General features: G+C 39.8%; 1 protein-coding gene across 5 annotated transcripts; it reads left to right on the top strand.

The window, feature by feature from the left end:
* Nucleotides 1-11,222: 11,222 nt before the first annotated feature.
* LOC103720965 (LEAF RUST 10 DISEASE-RESISTANCE LOCUS RECEPTOR-LIKE PROTEIN KINASE-like 1.2) lies at nucleotides 11,223-25,493 on the top strand. Of its 5 annotated transcripts, none has more exons than XM_039128791.3 (4): nucleotides 11,223-12,356; nucleotides 23,424-23,459; nucleotides 23,963-24,229; nucleotides 24,400-25,493. In XM_039128791.3, exons 1-4 carry the CDS (start codon nucleotides 11,516-11,518, stop codon nucleotides 25,332-25,334), a joined length of 2,079 nt encoding a protein of 692 aa, XP_038984719.3. In that variant the 5' UTR covers nucleotides 11,223-11,515; the 3' UTR covers nucleotides 25,335-25,493. The 5 variants fall into 5 exon arrangements, with proteins under 5 accessions (XP_038984719.3, XP_088578128.2, XP_038984721.3 ...); XM_088722002.2 differs by lacking the exon at nucleotides 11,223-12,356 and adding an exon at nucleotides 13,366-14,241; XM_039128793.3 differs by lacking the exon at nucleotides 11,223-12,356 and adding an exon at nucleotides 15,498-16,465.
* Nucleotides 25,494-26,133: the final 640 nt, after the last annotated feature.

Below are 26,133 nucleotides of genomic sequence, written 5' to 3' on the forward strand. Positions count from 1 at the left end.
AGCGACTCTGTCACTGGAACTAACGGAGAAGGCGTTAGCCCCGTCTAGCTTCCCATTGTCATGCTTCGAGATTCCTGTTTCTTTCCATGCGGCGAACCATAAAAGACTCGCTTATGTGATGCATTATAGAGGTCTCTCTGTAGTTCGTTTGGTTAGTTCATATCAGATTATAGAAAAATCTGATAATTTTTAAAAATAATTTATTTAAAATAATAATTGTGGAGAAAAATAAATTTTATTATGTACGAAATAATTATTCTAAAAATGGCATTCCAAAAAGAATTAGAGGTTATATTCTTCTATTAGAATATTATCAAATTCTAATAGTACTCTTGAAAAAACAATTTAAGTAATAATACTTTTTTCTCAGCCCATTTGTTGACCGTTTATAACCCACTTATATAAACAATATTAGCTATTTCAAATTTTTAAATATATTTACATAAGTTAATAAATATTTCTTTATTTTTTATTAATAATTAATATTTATAGATAAATATATTAATATATTAAATATATTATTATTTATAACTATTGTTAATAAATATATTAATATATTTATAATATATTGATATAATATTAATATAATTAATATTATTTATATAATTTTATGAATATAATATTAATATAATAAAGAGAGGATATTTCCATCAAAATAATAATAATTTCAAATTATGTCCATTTGGCAATCCAATGTGGGAAAACAAATACCATCACTTGGTGATATTTGCATTATCTTTTTCGACAGAAAAATGGATATGAAATCCACTTTTCATTATCGCTTATTCAAAGGCATGTATATATCGAACTCTTAATCTCAATTTTTTGGATGCCGATTTACCCATAGCTAGGGATGTAAACAAGCCAAACTTGAGTGAGATTGAGCTAGCTTGAGATCAACTTGATAATCAGGTAGAACGTCTCAAGCTCAACACAAGGTGGGAAAGGTCAACTTATTTTCAATTCAAGCTAGCTCGAGCGGCAAAGATAGAGGCAAAATCGAGCCACAAAGATCTCAATAGATCAATAATCACAAGGGGAGCTCCAGTGCTAGATTTATCATGTTGCTCCCCATCATTAGAGGGGAAGGTAGCATGGACAAATGAGAAAGCCTCTCCTCACTCCTCTTGCAACCATTAAAGAGAAAGAGGAAAGAACAAAGAAGGAAAAATTTGTCTGTGCATGGTAGAATCATGGCTAGCAGTGGTTTCCCTCCCCTTAACTCTGTTTAAAAAGAGTTTCCACTGATGATCTTTCAGTCCAGTGGTCATAGTAAACTTCATAACGTATATTTAATGAAATAACCAATATGATGCAAAATAAGTAAATACTAGAATAATATAATTTATAATTATAAGTGATTATATTTATGATATTTTTCAATTAGTGTTGTACATATATACCCATGTAAATATATGCTTAATTTTTGATCAAGGAGGAACACTTGACCCCTACATACCAAATTAGCTTTCTTGCATACGTCTAGACAAGATTTGGGAACAAGATCTAGTTAGGACTCAATCTCGAACCCAAACCTTTTGAAGCCATAAATTCCAATCTGAAAGGAGTTTAGCAATACAGTACAAGTCAAAGTTAATGTAAGATCAAGATCTATCTTCTATCAAATTCCAAATATTTTTTATTTTAAAAATGTTGGCTCTAACTAGGAGAGGAATCCCATCTAGTATAAATAGAGGATCCATATAATAGTTTTATCATCATTAATGAAAGAAAAGATCTAAACCCTACTTTCAAAACATTCTCCTATTTTCTTTTATTCTTTTTAAGAGGTTCGAGTAGAGCCAATTGAGTAATTTCATTTCTTCTTTCCAGTTGAATCCTTATTACATTTGTACTTCTATAAAATCATTATTGGCACATATGCCCATCATATCATCCTGTTTTTGTATGAGGTCCTTCTCACTAGATTTTAGATTGTTGGTGCTAATAAGTGACTTTTTTAAGTTTGAAATGATAGTAGCAATAAGTAACTAAAGTTCCATGATCATTGGGGTGCATCTAGAAATCAACATTAATATTTAACAAATCATAATTATGGGGGGGAAAATCTGACTCTTGGAGTGGTGTTGATAAAATTATAAGTGCACTTGATTTCGACCACCTATGCACTTCACCACAACGTCAGAGATAGGATCTTCATCGGGGGGGGGGGGGGGGGGGGGGGGGGGGGGGCAACCAATAAACATTTAATATATAAATAAACCTTGAAATATATCAGATCCGTAGTAATTTCCTAAGTTAAAATAAGTAGTTCAAAACCAATGATGCTAGTCAAATTTTTTATTGATAGGGCATGATTTTTTTAAGTAAATAAATAATAGAATCTAAGATGACAAGTATACATCGGACCCTATCTAGATCTTATAATGGCAAAAGCCTTATACGCTAGGACCACTTTTTTGGTAATATAAGATGGCAAGAATATGTGCATAAAAGATATTAGTAATTTTGAGAATTCTAAATAAAAGGAAAAACATAAATGGGCAAATACTCATCAATTCGATACATTAAGAAATAGGAAAGGAACAATTGGCTCGAAATGAAAAGATTAACAAAAATAAAGCCAATTCTGGTAAAAACAAATAAAGTGATGAATTAAAAATGTAAATGCAAATTTTAAGTAAAAAACAAAAACAAGTATGAAGGATATATCCAGTCAATATTCATCTATTTTCTTTTCGTTGTCTATTTGCTCACTTTGGAGGAGAGGGTAGAACCTAAATTAGTTTTTTTTGTTAGTTAGTGTAGATCTCTAGATTATTTTACCATATTTAAATACTCATGATTGAGTAACAAGAAGCTAAAAATTCTACCAACGAGCATTGGCACTTGTATCTTATATCCTCAATCTGGTTTCTAGGAGATTCTTTATTTAGAATCTTTTTCTATGTTCCTTATTTAGTTCTTGAATGTACATGGATCGTGGTTGTATCGTTTGCATGAAAGAAGATTTCACCTTCCTTCACACTAATCTACTATTAGATCATCTACCAGTCGCATTGGGATCCATGCAACTGCACAAATGATAGAGTTCAGACTGCTTGAGATCTGTGCAGTGGGTGATCCAATAGTGAATTTGTGCAAGAATTTTGCTTTAAGTTCCACAACTTTTGGGGTGGTTGCCTGGCCCCTTTCCCCCTGGCTGCAAAACCTCTGCAACCCTAGCTGCAAGAATTTTATGCAGCCCCAACCTTGAAATCCATTGCTGATTTGCACGTAACATGTATCACGGGGGGCTCATGCAAGTTGGCAATATATGAATGTCTCATCTGGTTAGTCTATTTTAATACATTTTATTTTATAAAAAATAAGAAAAACTCTATTTTCTTTATTCTCTTCATTATCTGACGGAGCTGAATCCTCTTCCACTTTTTCATCGGAGCCCACAACAAAACTAGCCAAACATTTTAGAAAATATTCATTTGAGACAAAAAAAATTTAATGTAAATCATTGTTCACAGATTGGAGAATTCTGCTCAGAATGGAGGTGGGAAGTTTCTTTTCTTCGGATCAATACTACGAGCGCTAAAACCATTTGGATGGCAGCTATTCCGGAAAAGGTGAAGGTATTCTTGGGGCTCACTTTCCATAGTAGGCTTCATACTGGGGAAATTCTGGATAAGAATGGTTAGCATGTCAGTTCTGGATGTGGTTCCATTAATCACTTGCTCATCAAATTCCCCTTTTCCCGTAGCATTTGGACAGCCTTAAAAATTCAGCTGAACATCAGGGGTTGGGGCCATCCAATTTGCATAATACTTAGACTGATTGGAGGAGATCTTCCTTTGATTCTTCTACAAGGAAGGCAGCCGACCAGGCTATGTGCTGGGAAACTTGGAAAGAGAGACCGAACGATTTTTCTTCGTAAGAGCTGCTCTGTCTACTCTGAGCTCCAAAAAGTCCTACATACCTTCAAATCTTGGGAGCACCTTTGCACCAGAAGAATTGTCAAGATTTGGAACAAATTGCTATCTTTGGCTCAGGCTGCACCGTGATGATTGACGCCTCCCCAGTGTAACAACCCAGAACCTCACTCAAAATGGCCAGCCGGAAGATATTATTTGGGTTCCTTGATCCTGTATAAGTACTCAAGATCTACCCAGCGAATAATCGATGTGGGACTAAACACACACCCGCATGGATTCTCACATACTTCTCCATTCAAGTTCTAACGTCAGTGCTCCTTAGTCCACATTAGTTATGGGCTAGATCGGCACTGATACCATTTGTAACAATCTTAGACTTCACCGAAAATGGATAGTTGGAAGGTATTATTTGGGTTTCTTGATCCTATATAAGTACCCAAGATCTATCCAGCGAATAACCGATATGTAAACACACACCTGCATAGGTCCTCACACCCATGCAGTTCGTGGAAAGCATTTTGGATCCTACTCTCTGTTTCACTCTACGTCTCTGCAGCCTCTAACTACCCCCGTGCAGGTTTGGTCCCTCTACAACAGCACAAGCTAACGCCGACTCTGATGGGCATGGAAGCTTTGAAAAGGGACTTTGTTTAAACTCTCCTTGGTTGGCCAAGGTTGTAGTCTCTGTGTAAATTTCCATCTTTAATAAAAGCCGGGTGGCAGCTTGTCTGCTTCCCTATTCATCAAAAATAAAATAAAATAAAACCTTGTTTTTTTTGGTAGATTGATATTTATCTTAGTTCTTGCAATCCTCTCTCCACGATTCAATCTCCGTCCATGTTGTTGTGTCTCCGGCGCTCTTCAGAAACTGGACAGTTCGTTGCTAAGTTGAGAAGTTCATGCGTTAAGAATCTTAAAGGGTTCATTGCTACGAGTCACTTTGGAAGCCTCTTAGCCAAAATAGATATGGATGTCTAGATGTAATTTGAGAATGCAAGATGTTAAGATGAGCTTCTTTTTTGTTTTGTTGATTGGATCTGGAATTATAGTTTTAGTGATGGTCACATCTAATATTGCAAGTTCCAGTGGCAATATTCGATCGGCGAGGTAGCGGCAAAAGATGGGCTCCGGCACCATTAACGGAAGTGAAGGGAGAGAAATAGAGAATAGGGCTTCGTCGTAGAATACCCCTCTTGCTGGTTCCTTTTTTAATGGGTGTTACAAATGCTTCTGTTCATATACGTATCACGTGAGCCACTCATGACGCGTATCACGTGAAGCTCAGCTATATGCGTTTAAGGTTCGGGCTACAAGAAATTCCTGCAGCCGAGGTTGCACCGGATTTGCAACTCATGATGCACTTCAAATCAACATAATTTACCAGACATTACCTGTACTATGCTTAACTTCCATGGCCGCTTGCCACTTTCATGGAAATCTTTCATGTTTTTATATAATTATGGAACCTCTAACAAAACTTGCTGTTCTCAAATCTGAAGTGTGCCATTATGAGCGGCAATTTTTGATCCGACCTATCATCTTAACTCGCAAACGACCTGCTTTAAGTACATTCAGATTTTACATAAATGAGTTTAGTCATGAATATGCTAACCCATCTAGACTTGTTTATTAAATAGATCGACTAATTTAATCCGTTTTGATCTATTTAATAATTAGATCAGGTCATGACCTGACCCATTAACATGCTTAAGTCAAGTTTAACTTTTTTTTTAATCTATTTAACCTATGTCTGTCCCGTTTAACCCAACCCACTTAATTTATTCAACCGGTTGAAATCTATTTAATCCGTCAAAAATTTACTTAGTTTGTTTAACCTAATCCAACCTATTTAGTAAATGGGTTATGCAGGTGGGGTTGGATTATTTGTTTAATAAACAGGTCGAATTTAGATGCGAATTTTGAACTTGTTTACTAAATAAATCGGATTTGAGTTGACAAATTTTTTATCCAACTTGCATCCGACCCAATCCATATCTAACCCACCCGATCAAAATTGCCACCCCTAATGTGGTTTGCTGTCAATATTCAAGTTCTGACAGTGAATTGAGTAACCAGATGAAAGAAACAACTTGCACGGTAAGGTCCGATTGAATACATACCTTGAGGACATGAGCCGTTATCAGTCCATTGCGACAGAAGCAGGGTCGATCATCGTCTGAATTGTACCATAGGTTGCACTGGCGAAAGAAGGCAATTGCATTGACAAAGTGAAGAGGAGAACGAGGAGCAAGGGAAGAAGAAAGAATAAGGGTAGAGGAGGGGACTGGAGGGGCATGTTTTTTTTCTTTTTGGGGAACGAACACAGTGTTTTCGTTTAAACAACACTGGTTTCATTCAGCTTAGCTGGAGCTTAATATTATGCAAGAGGAAATGGACCAGTTTAAGTTGGTCATCGGACTTGTAATTTTCAAGGCTTTGTTCAGATAATTTGAAACGAGATAGGTGAGATTTTGGACCAGTCGCCAGCAAGAATTTCTGCTTCTGTTCTGTTTTCATAACGCGGCTTAAGACTAGCTCAAATGGAGGGATGCTTCTGGGAAGCCAAATTAGCATAAACACCTGACACAGGAATCCGGAAAAATCCAAGACCTGGTAGGATGCGATCTAGCTCAGATTCTACAAGCATCTGGGGATCATGGCTTCAACCTGTGTGTGGCTGCAAATCACGAGAAACAAATGTAATAAACAGGGCATGTTGGATTTGATCTAGGCTCTGTTATGCGATATGATGGTGTTCGCTGGAATTTGTGAACTGAACTGCATCCCGATATGATGGCCCCGCATGATATTTTATTGTCTAATTAAGGACTAATGGGCATCATAAGGTGTTGACAATTACTTCCTACCGGTCAAGACTCAATTATTAAATTGTTAAGCAGAGTTTTCTAAGAGAAAGCATCTATACTAACCACCATAATCACTTCCCAACAAGTAGTTGCCCATCACTTATCTAGTGATTTTTGTTTGGGCATGTGGAAGCACCAGGCTTTTCTTCTTGGCATACCAGGCTGATCTATTAATTCTACTCAAAACGAAGAAAAACGAATGTTGCTGGATGATTTCAGAATTAAAGTTGCTAAATTCCATCTACCTCTGAGAAGCTACTTAATATTGTCGTATTCTTTTGTCATCTGTAGCCTAAGTGAAGAGGAGCTTGATGTTATAGTGCTGAAGCATCTTTCTTCACACCCTGAATTTTTGTCAGCATCTTCTCTGTTTCCATAGTTCCAAACTCTGTTTTTTCCCTCCTATTTGTAGCACAACAAAGCCTCTTTTGATTGCTGCTTCCTCTTAGTAGCAGCAGACTTCTGCATTCATCGACTCAATCAATAAAATACGGATGGTTTTAACCTCCCTTTCTGTCACGCCCTGACCATCGTCAAGTACTATTGCACTCTATCATCATTAGTCCATATTGTATTATCTGTACAATGGTCTAATTCCTATTTCATGAGTTGAATAGTTTTATTGGCTAGAGCAGACCGACCCGATCGTCGGACACTGCTATTTAATCAACCCTGTCTTTCCTTCACCCCGATTGTTGTCAATTATCATTGGGCCCATAATTGACAACCCTAATCTATTATCTTTTTCTTGATTGGATATATATTTCTTGATCAGATTGATTGAGTTACATTGTGCTGACCGATGCGAATAATTGGGCATTGTCATCTAGCTGGCGTCATATATCTTCCTATAAAAATCTATTTTTATAGTCGGCTCTAAGTTTATATAAGGCTACAATCATCCGAACCAGAAGAAGCCCAATAAGACCTTATACTCTAGTTTCTAAATCGAAGTAAGGCTCTGATCTTTTACTTATTTTTTAATTAAAAGAGAATAGAGAATATGAAAAATTCAAATATTAGAACACTAAAATTAGATAATTAATGAATAATTGATTTATTAATATGGTGAGTGATTGATAAGGAATAAGTTAGTGTTATATTGATATTAAATTGAATAGATATGTCAGGTGAGGATTGGTAGTGTTGTAGTATATTAGATTGCGATAGAGATAAGAATTCCTGTACTCGATCACCATATATATATATATATATATATATATAGCACTCATAGGTTGATGCATGGGATAGCCTCCACAAGCTTATGCGTGGGATTGTCTCCACAAGCTTATGCGTAGAATCTTTATAGCGCGATAGGCTAACGTATGGAGATAGCCTCCACAAGCTTATGTATGGGATAGCCTCCACAGGCTTATGTGTGGAATTTTTATAGCACCTTGGGCTGATACATGGGGATAGCCACTACGGGCTTACGCATTGTATTATGTCAGTTTTAGACTGAGTCATAATTTTGGTTAGTCCAAAGCAAGAAGTTAAATAATAAGAAACCTAAAAATCAAGTTAATGATATATATATATATATATATATATATATATATATATATATATATATATATATATATATATATATATATATATATATATATATATATATATGGTTCTTTAAAAAGATCATAATGAGAATTTATGAGCATTCCGAGTATTGATACGATATTCATTTATCTAGTATTATTAATTTATTATTTTCTTATTATTTATGGTGTAGTGATTCGGAATTCTTATCGAATTGTAAAGCTCACAACCTCTTCATCTTTTTCTTTTTTTAGAGTTGCAGGTTCATAGAACTTGGCTATGGTTGAGATCACAGGTGGAAGGGATGAATAAATATAGCATCACTAATACTGGTTGGATGATTAAATTTTGTATTTGGATCAGTTTTATTGTTTATTATGAATTAAGATCATTTTTGTTTACGGATATTCGGGTTGTGATAATTTTTTCTGGCCTAGCATATTCTTCAAGGCACTCTCCTAGGGAGTGTGCAGTCGTGTGCATTTCAAATCCGGATGCTAGGTTCAGGGCGTGACACTAACTCCGATCTAACTAATTGCCAAGATCTAAATTGTCCACTTAGAAGATTTAAAGAAATTTGCATAAATTCAGTGAATTATTATACTCCACGGATCTTGCTCCTAATTCATTGACTTAACAGATGCTAAATTTAAGAACCTGGAGACCTAGCATTTAAAATTTTGCTCATCCTTTTCATTCTAGCATCCATATGACTTGACTAGGGGGTATCAATCAATGTTCATTTACAAGGAATTCGTGCTCTAAAATCTAGTAATATCCAAGTTTGTTATTACCTCAACTACCTTCTTTATGATCCCTGTCCACCCTTATCCGTTCTTTTTTATCAACTACCAAGAATACTCTGTCCTTTCACCAAACTATGCCTCGCGGTCCTGCAAGGTCTTCATCTCATTAAAGAGCAAAGATTACTCCCAACTACCCTCCCTCCAAACCAAAATCCTCTTATGCATTCACGAAAAAAAACCATATAAAGTAAGGTTTGTTTTTTTGCCATGTCTCTCTCTTGTAACGTGCATGTTAATACGGAAACTTAAAAGCCATATTAGGAAGAAACTTTTTTACTAACGTAAACCATCCATCTATGATACACGCATGAAGAGTAGAGACCATCTGCCCACTCTCTCTTCTTCCTCATCAAACCTCTCTCCAACTGTCTATGAAGCTTGTCTCTTCCTTCCCAAGATGTGTATAGCTTACTGGTTGACTAATTTGCTAGGTGTGTGTCACCAGACCATAGACTATACATTGGCGAATACCATGTTCTAGAAATTATTTATCGATTTGCCTCGAAATATATATATATATCAGGTCGTTGTTGAGTATATATTCAAAAAATTCACAACATATATAAAGTTAACGAGTATGTATCATCTGGCCATGTACTATATACCAGTGAAATGATATTTTCGAAATTATGTATCGATTTGCCAGAAGATATCTATTGTGTGGCCATATACTGTGTACTAGTAAATACCATGTTTCGGTAATTATGTATTGATTCATCTAAAAGTATATATTGAGTCGCTACTAAGTATGTATCAAAAAAGCTTAAAGTATAGATCAGCAAATTATAGAATATGAACTAGTCTCAAACTCTGCATCACATAATTCCAAGTTCTATATCTAAAAAGGAATGCAAAACTTTTGCGATCCTCAAAATAACCTTGCTATTTCCATTTGAATCAAAAATCCTATGGACGGTGGAGAAGGAAAGCCTCGTGGATGGATAGATGGAAAGAAAGTAAACATCAAAGAGAAGAGAATTCTAACTCTTCCCATTCCGTTCAGGGAGGAGTCGGACCGACTGGTATGGGTGCCGACGGCGATCCAGGGTACATGCTAGGGACCTCCGAGCATTGATTAGTAGGGAGCCAGCTCGACAGATGGATAGAGGTTGGATCTGGTGGATGCGGTCCACCCGCGGGTGGCCTTATTCTTATGGAAGGTGACTTGGGGCTGCCTACTGACCTGGAGGATGTTACCAGGGAGAGATGTTCGGACCACTCCGTTCTGCGAGGCTTGTTCGGACACTGAGGAGATCGTGACCCACATCATCCTTAGCTGTCCTAGGGCAGTGCAGATTTGGGAGAGGTCGTCTGTTCCTCTCCCACATACATGGAAGTCAGTGGAGGATCTATTGCATCATTTATAAGAGTTAGAAGGGCATATCTGGCCTATCACACATGGTTGGACAAGAATGCATGCCTCTTTGAGGGCAGTGGTTCGACTCCGAGGACGGTGGCGGACAGGGATTTTCGGTATGCTGCGGAGATCACCACGGCAGCTGCGGAGATCACCACGGCAACCGCGTCGAGATCCTATGAGATGGCCAGGGACATCTGAGGTACCTGTTCCGCTGTCACAGCGTCCAGATTCACCCTATTTTTTTAGGTGCCCCCATCCCTTGGTCATCTCAAAGTTAATTTTGATGGTGGCAGGTCGGCGGATGGAGTTTATAGAGGAGCAGGCTTTGTGATCAAAGATTACTAGGGCAGGCTGATTGCGACAGGAGGCCGATGCACCCCTGGTTCGACCGCTATTGAGGCGGAGCTTCGGGCAGCCTAGGAGGGCGTCTTCTATGCGAGGAGGGTACTTGGTACAGATGGGGTCTACCTGGAGGGTGACTCCTCTACGGTGATTGATTGGATATGAGGAGTGGATAGATTTGGGGATGGCCACCCACTGATTCGGGAGACCCACAGATTGGTTAGGGAGATAGATTTCTTTCATGCAGCACATGTGTATCGGAAGACAAACAGAGCGGTCGATTGGGTTGCCTCCTTTGTTGCTCGGCATTTTGGAGAGGTTATTTGGACTAGGAATACTGATGCCCCTGATGCTCTGTTTTATTTTCTTTCTGCTGATGCAGCTCGTTGTACTTATTTAAGAGCAATATGAATCACCGTTTTACCCAGAAAAAAAGAGAGAGAGAGGAGGATGCGGACAAACAGCCTCAACTCCTCATCTGCATTTTGCAATTCTTTTTTTATTTTTTTATTTTAAATTTACGAGATGCCACAAACTCGATTAGTAAGTGGAGTACTATCCTAATGTAGTTGTAAGTTTCAATATTAAGAAGTACCCTATAAGAGATGGGGCAAAAAAGAAAGCTAGCTCTCACCAAGGTATTTTTGTTCCTCTCCCTCCTTGCGTCCATCTCTTTTTCCCTCCCCAGCCTTTTGTTGTCCCTCCTTTTCCTCTAAAACAATGCCTCGCAGCCCTAGAACCCCTCCTCTTCCGCACGTCGCCCTCCTCTTTCTCTTCTTTCTCTCCAGTATCACAACCAGTATTGCAATCCCCCCAAACGACACCAGCATCTCAAGCTGCACGTCCTTCAGCTGCGGCGGCAAAGGCCCCGACATCCATTACCCTTTCTGGATCGCCCAGAACTCAACAGCAATAAAAACAAACACAAACACCTCCTCCTACTGTGGCTACCCAAGGTTGCAGCTGGTGTGCCGAGACCAGACCCCGGTCCTCCGCCTCCCCTCCGGGGATTATGCCGTGACCGACATCAACTACTCGAGCCGCACCATCTCCCTCACTGACCCCAGCGTCCTTCAAGGCCCTGCCACCTGCCCCACGGCCCACGGAAACGTTTCCTTCGGGGCCAATTCTTCACTGCACTTCACCTCCAACGACACCAACCTCACCTTCTACATCAACTGCTCTTTTGTTCTGCCAATCCGTCTGATTGACTGTTTGGGGAGGGGCGCCGGACTTTCTTACATCTTCTGGAATGGGTCGGAGATCCCAGTAGACTATGAATTGGTGTCGAGGTGCGAGGAGGTCGTGGTGGTGCCGGTGCTGCAGGCGGCGCTGGAGGAGAACGTGGGGGTGCTCTCGGACGCGTTCGGGCGGATCTTGCAGAGGGGGTTCGAACTGGGTTGGGAGACGGAGGGTGGGGACGAGTGCCGGAGCTGCGAGAGGATTAGCGGCTCGTGCGGCTACAGCGAGACCGGTGCCGGAGACCGGGCTTTTGTATGCCATCACATGGATGGATCGCAGGAGGAAGCTTATAGGGCAGGGGCCGAGGTCCGGAAATCCGGTACGTGACTACTTCCCTCAAAACTTCTCTTTTTAACATGCATAGAAAGTTTCACAGTTTTTGGCTAGTTATTTCTTTTTTTAAAAAAAAGTTTAGCTAGTTGGACTTCCAATGATCAGAAAGCAAAACTCATGTTTCCATGCTAAAAAATGGACCCAAAATAGCAACAAATTTTACTATTATAGTGTTAATTAACTGTTCTTAATTGATTAGGTTGTAGATTTCGTTCAAACATGGATGTAACGTACAATTAGAAACTAAGATGGAGTAATTATCTGGGATTTATTGCCAGTCTCCTCGAAACAGATCACCGGTTGGGAGTTCCATCCGCTTCTGTATATTTTTTTATGGGAACAAGTTAAATTTCACTTGTCGACAAATCTGACATCCAAAACTCTCCCAACACCTTTTTCAATATAGAATAAATCATACTAAACTTGCATTTTTCAATACTATTTATATAAAATATTTATCTATTTATGATTGACAAGGTTCTAAGTTAACTTATTAGAGTCACAAATTTGGATTGATCAATTATTAGATATCTGAGCTCCAGCTAGCCTTTGTTTGTAGAGGTCCCAACGTGCCAGCTATTGCAAACAGAGGTGTTTTTTTTCCTACAAGTTTAAACCTAACTCATCCTGCAATGTTTTTTATCAACTCCTATTCAATTGTAATGATATCGTGGAACATACAATTCGTCTAGAAGCAAGATACGGTGTCGTCAGCAGCTGGCTAGGTGCGTGCCAATGTTGTGCACAAACAAGACCGCCGCGCAGTGGCTGTGTCGATTGACGGACGGGCAACCCACGGCACATTCGGTTTAACTAGTCAGAGAAGAAATATCTTCGAGCCAACGCTGCTTTTTCTGGGGGGGGGGGGGGGGGGCGTGCCCAACCATGCATGCCTTGACCGGCATGCTTGTCATTTTATGAATAATTTCTTCCAGCCGCCATCTTCTGTTCCACTTTCCCTTCATTTCTCATTTTAACCATTGATAAAATGCCACGTACCAAACAACGTAAGAACCAATTCATCTCATTTTCCTTCTATTCCTTCTCTTCGAGGTTGCTCTATAAATTCCTTAAAGCTGCCGATCCAATGAGCCAAAAGCAGGACAAAATACATCTACAGCTTCTCCTTCAACAAATGTTTCTTCCCTTCCTCCTCGCTCTCTTCTTCACTTTGTCGTCGCTGCCGCCTTCTTTCGCCGATGCAACCTCCAACCAATACTTGGATTGTGCCTCTCGGACCTTTACCTGCGGAAACTTGTCGATCGATGTGTCTTATCCGTTTCTTGTGGATGGCCGTCCCGACTATTGTGGCTACCCAGGTTTTAACCTCACTTGCGTCGACCAAGAACCCATGATCGAAATAGAAAATATTGAGTACCAAGTGAAGGGCGTCGACTACTCGAACAGCCTCCTGACCATCGTAAACCAGAATTATGTCGGCCAGTCCTGCCCCAGGCCAGACGAGAACACCACCTTCGATCACCTCCTCTTCGAGTACTCCGACCTTGACCTGAACATCACCGTGTTCATCAACTGCAGCAGCTTAAAAAATCCTCCGCTACATGATATCGGCTGCCTCTTTGACGACATCACCAGGCTGTACTGGTATTATTGGCTCGACAACTATAGTTTGCCAGCCGGGTGTCAATCAACTGTGATTCTTCCGATGAATAAGACGGTTGTGGGACAATTGGTGAGCGGCGGTATATCCTACGAGGACGCGCTGCAGGAGGGGTTCGCCTTGAGGTGGACGGTGGGAAGCGCGTGGTGCGGAGGCTGCGTCCGCTCTGGTGGGTTTTGTGGGTACGATTCAGCCGATGATCGTCTCTGCTTGTGTCCCGACGGATTGCATACCGGCTCGTGTCATGAAGGTATGTATTCGGACCGTACCCTGCAAGTTGTTCTCTTTCAAGTAGCTACTCAATTCGAAAGAACTTGAAGATCTAAGGCAAATCACACAGCTTTAAGATTCGAGAAACATCAGCTTTGTTATAGGTGCCAAATTTATATAAAAAAGATAACAATAGTTTCGGGAAAGAGCCTGGAATTTAGGTATACTAGAGATCAGGTCTAGTGAATTAGGTTGATTTGAAGTAGTTCACTTTAGAAAAAATGCAATTTGCCTCGAGAAATCTTTCTTGAAAACCTGACACATGGGTTGGTAGAGATGAAACAAAGAGGGGGACGGAGATGCGTGGGTTCCACTCCTGGAGCTTATCATATATAGAAAAGATATTGGAGTGAATCAAAAACAAATGATGAATTGCTAGGAAAAGTATATTAGGGAGATTGAGTGATGATAATTAGAGTCTCAAGATGGGGTTTATGAGCATACTGCCATGAAGCAAGCAATGTTTCTGATCAAAAAGAATTACCTAAAACCAATTTCATTTGCTATCAGTTGTTCTTACATATCCTCTAGAGAAAAAAAAAAGAGAGTAATGTTAACGGATGTGATGCAACGGAAAAAATATAACAATCTAAAATCTCACTTAAAAAAAACTAGTTAAATGATGTTATTTATATTTTTTTGGTCCCATATAACTAATATAGGACTAAATACACATCTATGTAGGTACTTACAAAACGGTTAAATTAAAGTATCAAAGGAGAGGGCACAGCATGGTTTATACCGTCTGCTTAGTTTTCACTTATTAAAGAGTTAAATGGGTCGGTAAGCTTTAAAGTTATATATATATCTTTTAGGCTCCAACACAACATACAGACAATACAAATATGAATTTGAATCAGCCTAGGTTAGGGATAAGGCTCTATAGAAATTATATTCTGGATTGTATATCACACTTAACCTTGTCTAACAAAACACCTCGCTAACATGGGCTAACTTCGAGTCTAATCCATCTTCAATTTGTCTCTGACGTACATTACGCCATTTTTGGACACCGAAGGTTTCCCCAACCCCAAGCAACACTAGACCACCAGGCCCCCTTTACCCAGGACAAATCCAAAATTGATGAGCTCCAGTTAATGGCCTAGAATTAATGCTCCCGGTGGTCCATTTAATAATTCTCCAAATCCACCCAACCATCACCTGCCAGGTGTTCTATTGGTGGCGGCTTGGACCGGAGCACTGCGCTAGTCAATTGTCAACCAGCAACTCTCTAGAGGAACAAGAAATATTAAACATCTCTCGTCACTCATCACCTGCTTTGAACGAATCAACCTGCCCTTTTCTTTCTTCGTCCCTAAATCCTATCTCTTTCCAATTGATTAAGATTCCCCAACAATTGACTAGGATTCTCCAACCCCATCTACTCATCTAATCGTCTCCTCTAAAGTCTTAATAACTTTCTTCCCATGCCGAGGTTCCCAACATTCAGTAAGAGAACCCGGCCAGGATGTCCCCCTCATACTCTCTCCTCCCACCCATCCTTCTCCTCATGCTTTCCTGGCTTTCGAAAGCCGATAGCAGCACTCTATTCAAGGAGTGCGCTCCCGCTACTTCATACGACTGCGGACGCAATCGTTACAACATCACCTTCCCGTTCCGGCCACTTGACGGGCCCGAGTCCTGCGGCTTTCCAGGGTTCGAGCTCGCTTGCAACAAGGATCGATCCATTCTGACAATTAACATAAGCAAGAAGTCCTACCAGATCAAGAGCATCGACTACGTGAATAGATTCCTCACAATCATCGACCCGGATCTCACGGGAGAAGGCTGTCCTCGCACCTTCACCAACCCCATCATCAACTCCTCCCTCTTCAGCTATCCCAGGCTCGACTTCAATCTCTCTTTCTATTTCAACTGCACCTTGGACTCCTTTCTGGACGGGTTCTATAAAATCGCCTGCCCAACCGGAGGGGTTCAGCTGTATTCATACTATAGTTTGCTCGAGCAGCCTCTTCAGGAGCGGTCGAACCCGCCTGGGAGGTGCAGCTCGATTGGGATCATTCCAATAAACCGGACGATGTATGATTTATTATTGTTCGGGAAGAATTTTGGGGAGGCGATGCAGGAGGGAATCAGCGTAACGTGGACGGTGGGGCAGGGAGTGTGCGAAGGCTGTCAAGGTTCCGGCGATGTCTATCGCAATGCCCCGACGGTGGTCGGCAACTGTCCTGACGGCTGTAGGGGTATGTCTTCCCTTCTTTCTTCTTCCTGTCTTGGTTTTTCATCTTTTCAATTAGGTTCGGCCCAGGACGTGTCATCTGGGTTGGGTCAGCGTCCAGCCAACGTTTATGGTTAGGTGCATTTGATTGGCGTGATGGAGCGTGTGGAGGTGAATTAGGAATCCTAGATTATTTGATAGGATTAGATATTTCTGATGCGTTAGGAGAGTATTAGTTCCTTCCTAACAGAAACAGATGATGCTTTTTAAAAGGCTTTTAAAAGGAGCATGAGTTTGACATTGGAGTAGTTTTTATTGAAACAGTTCGTTGGGACTGACTGGTGTCATTTTAAATAGAGACCGCTGGCAGGGGCAGTTAAAAAAAAATGAAGCTTACGGACTTGAATAACCTATTCACAACGCGACGGTAGGTGAAGTTCCTATTATGACGAGCAAACTTAAGCATGATATTTTGGTAGGTATGCATAGTTGACAATCAATTTCAGAGTACAATTTTCCGAATAGCAGTTGAAGCACTTGAAAGATGAGTTTTCAAGAGAACAAAGTTGTAGGAGATATTGGCATATGAATTGGCCTTAATAAATTTTGTTTCTCCTCACGAACAATGTAACTGAAATTACAAGGGTAGAAAGTCCGAGTAATGATTCTCGGACAAAAGATATAACAATTGGGATGGAAATTCTCAGAATTGTGGCTAACCTTGGGAAGTAATAAAAGACACCTGCATGCTCTTACGGATGCAAAGGTGTGCAAAACCGCATGCGCATACACATAGAAAGAGGGGGGAAATTTTGTCCTTTGCATGGATTATTTTGTGCAATATCTTTATGTAAATCGTCTTAAGCAGCTATCTTTGGATTTGTCCTGTCTGTCTACTTTTGCCATCTTTATTTCTTCTTACGTCGTTAGCTCATATTTATGGTAAGATAAATTAGCAGCTTTAAAAATTTCATAAAGTTATTATCAATGTTCCTTTAAAAAGTACAAGAAGGGTCACTGTCCAACTAATTTGCCATGATTTTTATTTGTTAATTAAGTCATCCATTATTGAAGGTAGGCAGTAGTACAATAATAAGGCTGCATAGCAAGAGTGTCACGGGTCTAGAACACGGAAAACTTTCTTTGCATACATACAGTAATGGGGCTACATACATTTTATCCTCTCTAGGTTGAATTGTACCAAAAGCTTGGTACATTAGGATGCCCTTTAGTTAAATATTCCATCATTATTTAAAATATGTACAACCTTATCATTACTGCATTTTATTTACTAAATACTTCTCAGCATTATTTCCATATTTTATTTAGAGGTATTTTGACTGCGATTAATTAATTAAAACATGCTATAATCGTTACAACCATCTTAATTATTATAAGCCCAGATGATTTTTTCCCTCACTTGACTTGTCAAACATCCAACCAATGAAACCTTAACGAGAGTCATAATACTTATATCAGCCATTTTCTATTTTAAAATGTTAATATTGAAATAATTATTAATACAATGATTGTTATAACAGTGTTATAATGAAAAATAACTGATATTAACAAAAGAAATAATGGTGCTTTCTTTTGTTTTGTTTTTACTAGATAAAATAATTATATTTTGGACCATGCAACTATTTTGGGAGAAAAATTTGAGGAAAAAAAATTTTAAAAAATTAAAATTTGAAATAAATATTATTGTATATAAAGAAAGTCTAAGTGAAAATAATGATTGTTATTATTTTTATATTATTTATTTCAATGATATTACGTGAGGTGATCGAAACTGTTATGACAACTGTTATAACAGTTATAATGTGTATGTGTTTTTTTTTTTTGATTAAACGGTCGCTCACGTTAATCGGGCGTGAGTACAATCAACTATGTCAAGATACAAAATATGACTAAAAAAAAAGAAAAAAAAAAAAAGGTATAACACCGGCCTATGTCCGTGAAGCATGTTTGATGTGGTTATTTAATATCATGATCCAGCCCACCAAGGGGCTGCGCTTGCCATGCGCGTGAAGCATGTTTAACGGAGGTTTCCGGAGGTTTCCAAATCCTAGCTCAGCGACGATGACATGAATGGTCAAACTCGCAACAATGCGGAGAATGGATTCTTCCATGATAATAAAAGGCGTCTGTCTTGGTGAGTCGCAGCCCCACCGACGCACTAGGAGAAAAAATAGGGTATTCTGCCATCCTTCTGGCCGGTCCCGTGTTCCAGCTCCAAAGAGAAGTCAAACCACTCATCTTTATTACTTTCAAGATCCCACAGCTTGGCCCTGAGTTACTTGTCTGACTTTGATAGATGAATTGCATCCAGAGAACCATTTGTCTGCTGTCCCATTCAAAATACGACTTGTTAGTCATCGAATTGAAAAATTAGACTTCCAGAGACTGGTCAAACCACTCAACCATCACCCACCTTTTAAACTTCGCTCTTTCTCCAGCCCCCTAGGTCTCTGTATCGCTACGCTCATCCCAAATGAATCCCAACCTGCTGCTACAATTCAGAGGGATCTTCTCCATCTCCTTTTTCTTCATCAACATCTACTGTTTGGAGAGAACAGCTATAGCTGCCGATCCAAAGATAGGGGATTGCGAGCCAAAGAGTTGTGGGAGCATCAAGAACATTAGCTACCCGTTTTGGATTGAAGGGCAGCAACCAGACTACTGTGGCTTTCCCACTTTTAGTGTGAACTGTTCTGATGACATCCCTTATCTCCAAACGGCCTACGGAGATAGGCAGATCCTAGGCATCTTCTACAACAACGAATCCATTTGGCTTTCAGAGGCCAAGCTCTCAGACTACGTTTGCTCGAATTCATCTTCTATTGACGATTTTTCCTTCGCTGGCACACCTTTCAGTATCAGTGCTGTCAACAAGAAACTTCTCCTCCTCCACAATTGCCGGAAAGAGCAGACCGGTTCCTTCGAATTACCTTGCAATCCTAATAAAAGTTATGCTGCTTATATCGGCGACGATTACTCCAAGCCAGACCCCCAGATATCAGGGGATTGTCCGACCACGAAGGTACCAGTCTTGGGGTTTGCAGGAGCGGAAAGCCGCGATTATAAGGCACTTCTGGAGCATGGATATCTGTTGGATTGGGAAGCACCGAATTGCACGGAGTGCAGAGCAAGCAAAGGCCAGTGTGGATATGATCATAGCGAGAACGCGTTCATGTGTATTTGCCGCGACCGGATCCATCGGATAAGTTGTAGTGAGTTTTTCAGACAACTTTGAGTTCCATTTTAATACCAAGATAACGGCCAATTAGGTTCTAGGTTTTGCTCGGTTTTGTGCATTTTATTAGCAGTTCACAATGATCATAACCATCAAGCCCTCTACCAATTATTCAAAACTTAGATAAAAATTAATTTTTTTCAAGTATGACCGGAAAATTTTAGAAGTGAGGAGATAAGCATTGGAGCGACACTGATCAGCTATAATACTTAACATTTTTAATTTATGTTACATGCTATACTTATTGTTTCTCTTAAGAGCCTGTTTAAAAAATCCAGCAGGATTAGAATAGATTTCTTATTGAATTTATGGAGTGGGCAGTCTATTTGGATAGAGCCCATATAGACAAATACACCCCTTAGCTCAAATTCTGTAGAAGAAATAAGAAAACTTTCATGGATCTTTTTTCTTTCTGCAGTCCAACAGGCTTACAAATAGGATTTAGACTAAGATTAGGATAGGCCTTTATAAGACTATAGGTTTGGATGCCCAACAGGCCCAATTGATACAGAAAATTCGGCCCAATCTTGTTGAATTTTTAAAACAGACACTAAAAAATTTTTGTAATCATCTACTTTCTATCAACTCTGTTAGGATTTTTGGTAGTTAGATGAGTAAAGCACATTTATCCTTTCATTATCTTAATGAATTGATGGTGAGCTCTCCTTGTTTTGCTCAAGCAGAGCTCCTTTTGGAAGTCAATGTTTTTCAGTTGCTTCAATTCTTGTGCATTCATTCTCTTTCATAGCTTTCTTTTTTATGAGGAAATAATGTGCACGTCAAGAAATATAATAGAAAGGGTTTAGTACTTTGACATTTTCTGTTTTTCGATGAAAATTACTTTGACATTTTTATATGAAGAAATCAACTTAGCTGATGATGAAAGATAAATTGATGTCTTTTGGGTGTTTTTTGTTTGTTCTTTCTCTACGCAGCAAAATCTTCACAGCTACTTTAACAATTAGACCGTAAATCTTGTCTTTGTTTTATAAATCATGTTCTATTTGACAATAGCTACTTTCACCATATATTGTTATCTGTAAAACAATGCTGAGGGGTCCTTTTATCTTTGAACCATATAAACATCTCTGTTTTACTTCCAGCATTGTTTACCAGCAGATCCTTGCACAAAACTGTTAAGAGAAAAGGTAGATTAGCCATCCTGTCAAAAAAATCAAGAGAATAGGAAGACAGTCTCCCATCTGTCTCCCTATCTCTTTCTATTCTCCTCCTTGCCTCTCCCTGTTTCACTCTCTTTTCTTTCAGACTCTTCTCTATGCTGGTCTTTCCTGCCTTATACTCTCCTATTTTCCTAAAGAAAGCAGGTTACGGTTATGTAAACAGCTTTGGGAAAATTTCTGAAAGATAGAATAACTATTTAGAACATGAAAAGAGAAATGATAGATAGGAAGATACTTCATCCAGCAGCCCAACCAGCACACTGCAAGGACTTCAACTACTTAGAAGAAACCTTTCTATTTTTTGGATGAATTGCTTAGAAGAAACCTGGCAAGGTCCATAAGGTCCTCACGCTTCTTTCCCTCCGCGAAGCCCAGAACATCCCAGAAATTGCTCCATCCTACTACTGCTCAAGTACAGCTTATAATAGTTACATAATAAAATAAAACTACAACTACTACTACATAGTGCTGGAATTCGCAAACATAAGCAGCGACTAACCTTTGTCGTTCTTGGATGTAAGAACAGCATCCCCCAGATGACTCTTCCCTCAGATCATTCTCTCCACATTTTTATGGCATCATCAAAGGCTTCAATGAATAGATATCCTATTATGCTATTAAGTTCCATTTTTTTCTAATTTCAAATAGACAAAGACTCTGATTTTAAGGTGACAATTATGGTAGTCAGACTTTCCTGTCAGGACAAATTGGGTGCAAGGTTTTCTCTGAACGTCCCATCATGCATCAAATTGGGTGCAAGTTTTTCCTCTGGAAAATGATGTGAGGAGACCAGGAGCTTATGGACAACTAGGAAGACTTTGACTAAAGACTTCCATTCCATGATTGCCCACTGACCACTCATGATTCTGTTTTGATTTGTTTTAATGCCTGGTTGGTAGTAAAGATGACAAACAGTTTCTCCATGGTATCCACGCGTTCCCTGCATTACGGTGTACCGCCGCTTTTGCTCTATTGATGTGAAAGGCTTTGACATTTTCCAAGTCTTTTCAATTGCCCAGAAATCTGCAGGATTTCTGAATGCTGTTTATCTCCCCTTACCAAAGTTCAAGAATTTTTAAAAGCATTGCCGAAATTTCCAGGAGGCTCGCCTCTTCTTTCTTTCCAACTCCGACGTGCCAAGCAAGAAAGATTGTTTACACTCTGTGTCGGTCCTCTTTTTGTTTCCCACTTTCCCCAGCTTCTTCGACAGGCTTGTAGAAGTCAAGTAGAAGGACAAAATTTATTTTTCCCCACTTTTCCCCAACTTCTTGGGCAGTCTTGGAGAGGTCTGAACGCAAGGACAAACTGAATGGAAGCTCCTCTCCCTCTCCCAGTTCATTTCACATGGGCGCGGTGGGGTTCAACGTTTTGGTTTTACCACGCGTCTTAGTCCTCCAGTCCAAGTCAAACAGATGGTCTTGCAAGGAATCTATGAAACCACAGACTCTCAGCAATCAGGGCAGGGGAATGAGATCCCTTCAAAAAAAAGGGCCGTGGTATAAGAGGGCTGGTTGTTGTTAGTGTGTTGTGCTGCAAAGCTCGTGGTGTTACTTACTATGGCTCTTTCCTTTTCCTGCCTCATAATCCCCTTCATCTTCCTTGTTTTCCCCAATCTTTCTTGCTCGTCCCCATCGAATCCAAAGAGTCTACCATGCGGCAGTCCTTCCTCTGTAGGAATAAGGTCTCCTTTCTGCACAAACACCACCACTTCTGAATGCGGAGGGCATCATAAGGTCTCCTGTAATGGCTTCACACCTATCATTCAATTTCATGGGCATAAGCACTGGTACGTCTTAGAAATAATTGACTACGCTCAAAATTTTACCATAATTCAAGACCAAGAGTTCGGCAATGGCTTGCAGATACCAGACTGCAATTTACGTTATGATTTTGATCCTCCAGTTCATCTATCTGAGAATTTGTTCCTTCCTCAGTCTGTCGGCCAGAACCAATCATTCTTCAATTGCAACCTGAGTGATTATAATTGTTCTACCGACATCTTCCACGAAATCTATAATCGTAGTCTTTGCACAGAGTACCAGCTTTACTTTTCCAATAGATTAGAGGATGAAGGACCTCATGATGCAGCGTGCTGGGCCAGTCCCAGCCCATTGTTCAAATGGAAGCTATCATTCGGGGAAGATCGTGATAACCTTTCCCTATCATCTGCCATTTACTCGCATTTACAGGGGGAGAAGTGGGGATGCTTCAAACATGACACTGGAGGAGATTCCACGTGCCTATGCAACAACGAATGTCAAAGTATATTTCTGTAGAACTTTTGCCGATTTTTACAATATTTTTATGCATCAAAGTATTACGGATAGCTACTTGCATTAACCAATCAAATTAGCTTATGAAGTTGCATCTAGAAGTTTAAGGTTTAGATTACTGGCAATTATTTAGAAACTTGTAAATTTTACTAAAGGAAAATGGGCAAATTTTAAAGGAAACAGATAGTTCTGAGAGTTTTAATTTCTGATTAAACTGGTAAAATCATTTTCTTTTTGTACTAAACTCTGTTTGTGATGGATTATCTCGTGCAGAAAAAAAAAGCAAGTCATGGAGGAAGATTGCAATAGGTACTGAACACCAACCCAATCTCTTCAAATGTTTTTCAACTTTCTAAACATCATGAGAAGTCGTTTTTTGGTACAGTATTTCAAGGTTTATAGAGTAACAGTTACTTATGATAACTGGAAATCAGTTCTTCAAAACATAATCTCGGATTGGCTCACATGGTATCAAGATCTCTATTTAAGTTACCTTCGCTTTTCAAACAAAATCACTATAAATTGTTGTAGAATAATCATAATGCTAAAAAACCTATCACTATTCAACTCAGCTGAGCAGCTATATAAATTAATACAAATCCCTGCCTATAAGTTGTATGTCATAATTAACACCTTTGAAGCAAAGCAGAATCCATCACACCATTCTACGTACTCATATTGTATAAGTGGAATATTAGTTTTTTTTCTCTTTTTTTCTGAACAAATTTTTTAAGCATTCTGATACCTCAAAATTCTCCTATTTTTATGAAATAATCATGTAGTTATGTAGTTCCTGTTGTTATCATGAGCAGGAGTTGGTGCAGGCGTGGGAGCCATCATGGTTGCAAGCTTACTCTGCCTTGCCTGGTACAAGCACAGGAAGAGGAAGCAGCGTTCGACGTCTTCAATCCTGCTCGGTCGAACCGCCTCTTCCGAGCCATGCTTCAAGAACGACCCTGAATTGGGCAAAAGTGAGTACCAGACCACCATCTTCACCTATGAGGAACTTGAGGAGGCCACTAATTGCTTTAGTGCCTCCAAAGAACTAGGTGATGGAGGCTTTGGTACCGTCTACAAAGGTACAAACAACTTGGTATCTGACGTCATATAAACAGTTTGGTTCCAGATCTGAGGCTAATTTAGCTGCCCTTCTTATTCAAACTAATTCATCTTCTCCCTTCCTTTGTCTATAAGACTCTATATATTGCAGAAATGTATCCATTGAAACTGATGCCTTGCCTTTCTACAGGAAAGCTCCGAGATGGGCGCGTAGTTGCGGTCAAGCGACTGTATGAACACAACTACAGGCGTGTGGAGCAGTTCATGAATGAGGTCAAAATCCTCTCCTGCCTTCGCCACCAGAACCTTGTGTCCCTCTACGGCTGCACCTCGCGCCACAGCCGCGAACTCCTACTTGTGTATGAGTACGTGTCCAATGGCACCGTTGCAGATCACCTCCATGGCCCTCGAGCACAGGAAGGAGGCCTTACATGGCCTATCCGGTTGAGCATCGCCATCGAAACAGCTGATGCGCTTGGCTACCTCCATGCAGTTGAACCACAAATTATACACCGAGATGTCAAGACCAACAACATCTTGCTTGACAACAGCTTCCATGTGAAAGTAGCTGATTTCGGGCTGTCGCGACTCTTCCCGCTCGATGCAACCCATGTATCCACTGCTCCGCAGGGCACTCCCGGATATGTTGATCCGGAGTACCATCAGTGCTACCAGCTCACCGACAAAAGTGATGTCTACAGCTTTGGGGTGGTACTGGCAGAGCTCATATCATCAAAACCGGCTGTCGATACCAATAGGACCCGTCATGAGATCAATTTGGCTAACATGGCAACAACTAAGATCCAGAATTGCCAGCTTGACCAGTTGGTGGATCCAAGTCTTGGATATCAGACAGATTGGGAGATGAAGACAATGATCACCCTGGTGGCTGAACTTGCATTCAGGTGCTTGCAGCTAGAGAGGGAGATGAGACCTTCCATTAAGGAGGCTCTAGAGGTGCTGAGAGAGATAGAGAGTGGAGAGTACAAGACCAAGAAAGTGGTGGACACTGATGTTCCAGCGAAGGAAGATGCCAGCTTACTGAAAAATATTCTACCTTATTCGCCGGATGCTGTCACAGAGAGATGGGAAAGCAGGTCGACAACGCCTAACACTAGTGGGTGAGGTACTATTATTCTGGATGCTCTAAATAGTGTGTATTCTGTGTGGATCAACGTAGAGAGAGCTGGAGCTGTTATACCCTTGCATTTTATAATTGACGGGATTGTACATGTATATAGAGTCTTCTTATGCTATAAATATATCCACATTTCAGGGATCGAATGTCATGGATTAGGCTATTACTTTCTCTGTTCTTTATATTCCAGTATCTGTTGTGTGAAATTGAAATAATTATGTTCTTTGTTGAGTACAATTTGATCCCTGATGTAAGTAGCGTGACTTCCAAAATACACGGCACTCCCAGTTTAGTCTGATTTCTGTTGCTCTAGTGATGTTTTGGAGTCAACCTGTAGGCAATTCATCTTGTTCCAACAGCTTCAGCTCTCTGGGAAACTTTATCTTAATATGAGTGTATCTTGTTTATAGTGGATCAAGAAACAGCATCATTATCTTATAGGTCATAATATATAGGAAATGTGAAATACAGATAATGTTATCCACAAACAATGTGATGTTTTGGTTGACATTTCGCCAATATCTGTAAAACAGGTTTTAGATAACATTTCCCTTTTGATGACAGGGGACTGTAATGCAGCTATTGAACAAATGATACTTTACCATGTGGATTGGACAAAAATTGCAAACAAAGAGAAACCACAATGGAGTACATTTTACATGTCCAACCCAAATTAAATTGCAGCCTTGTTCAACCGATGTGAAGATAATTATTATCATTATGAGAGCGGGTAGAAAGAAAACAGGTAAACAAAGTAACATGTCTCTGTAAGAAAGAACAAGAAAT

The sequence above is a fragment of the Phoenix dactylifera genome, chromosome 5, assembly GCF_051530095.1.
Source record: "Phoenix dactylifera cultivar Ajwa chromosome 5, Ajwa_hap1_PhDact_Kaust_v1.1, whole genome shotgun sequence".
In the NCBI taxonomy this organism is placed as follows: Eukaryota; Viridiplantae; Streptophyta; class Magnoliopsida; order Arecales; family Arecaceae; genus Phoenix; species Phoenix dactylifera.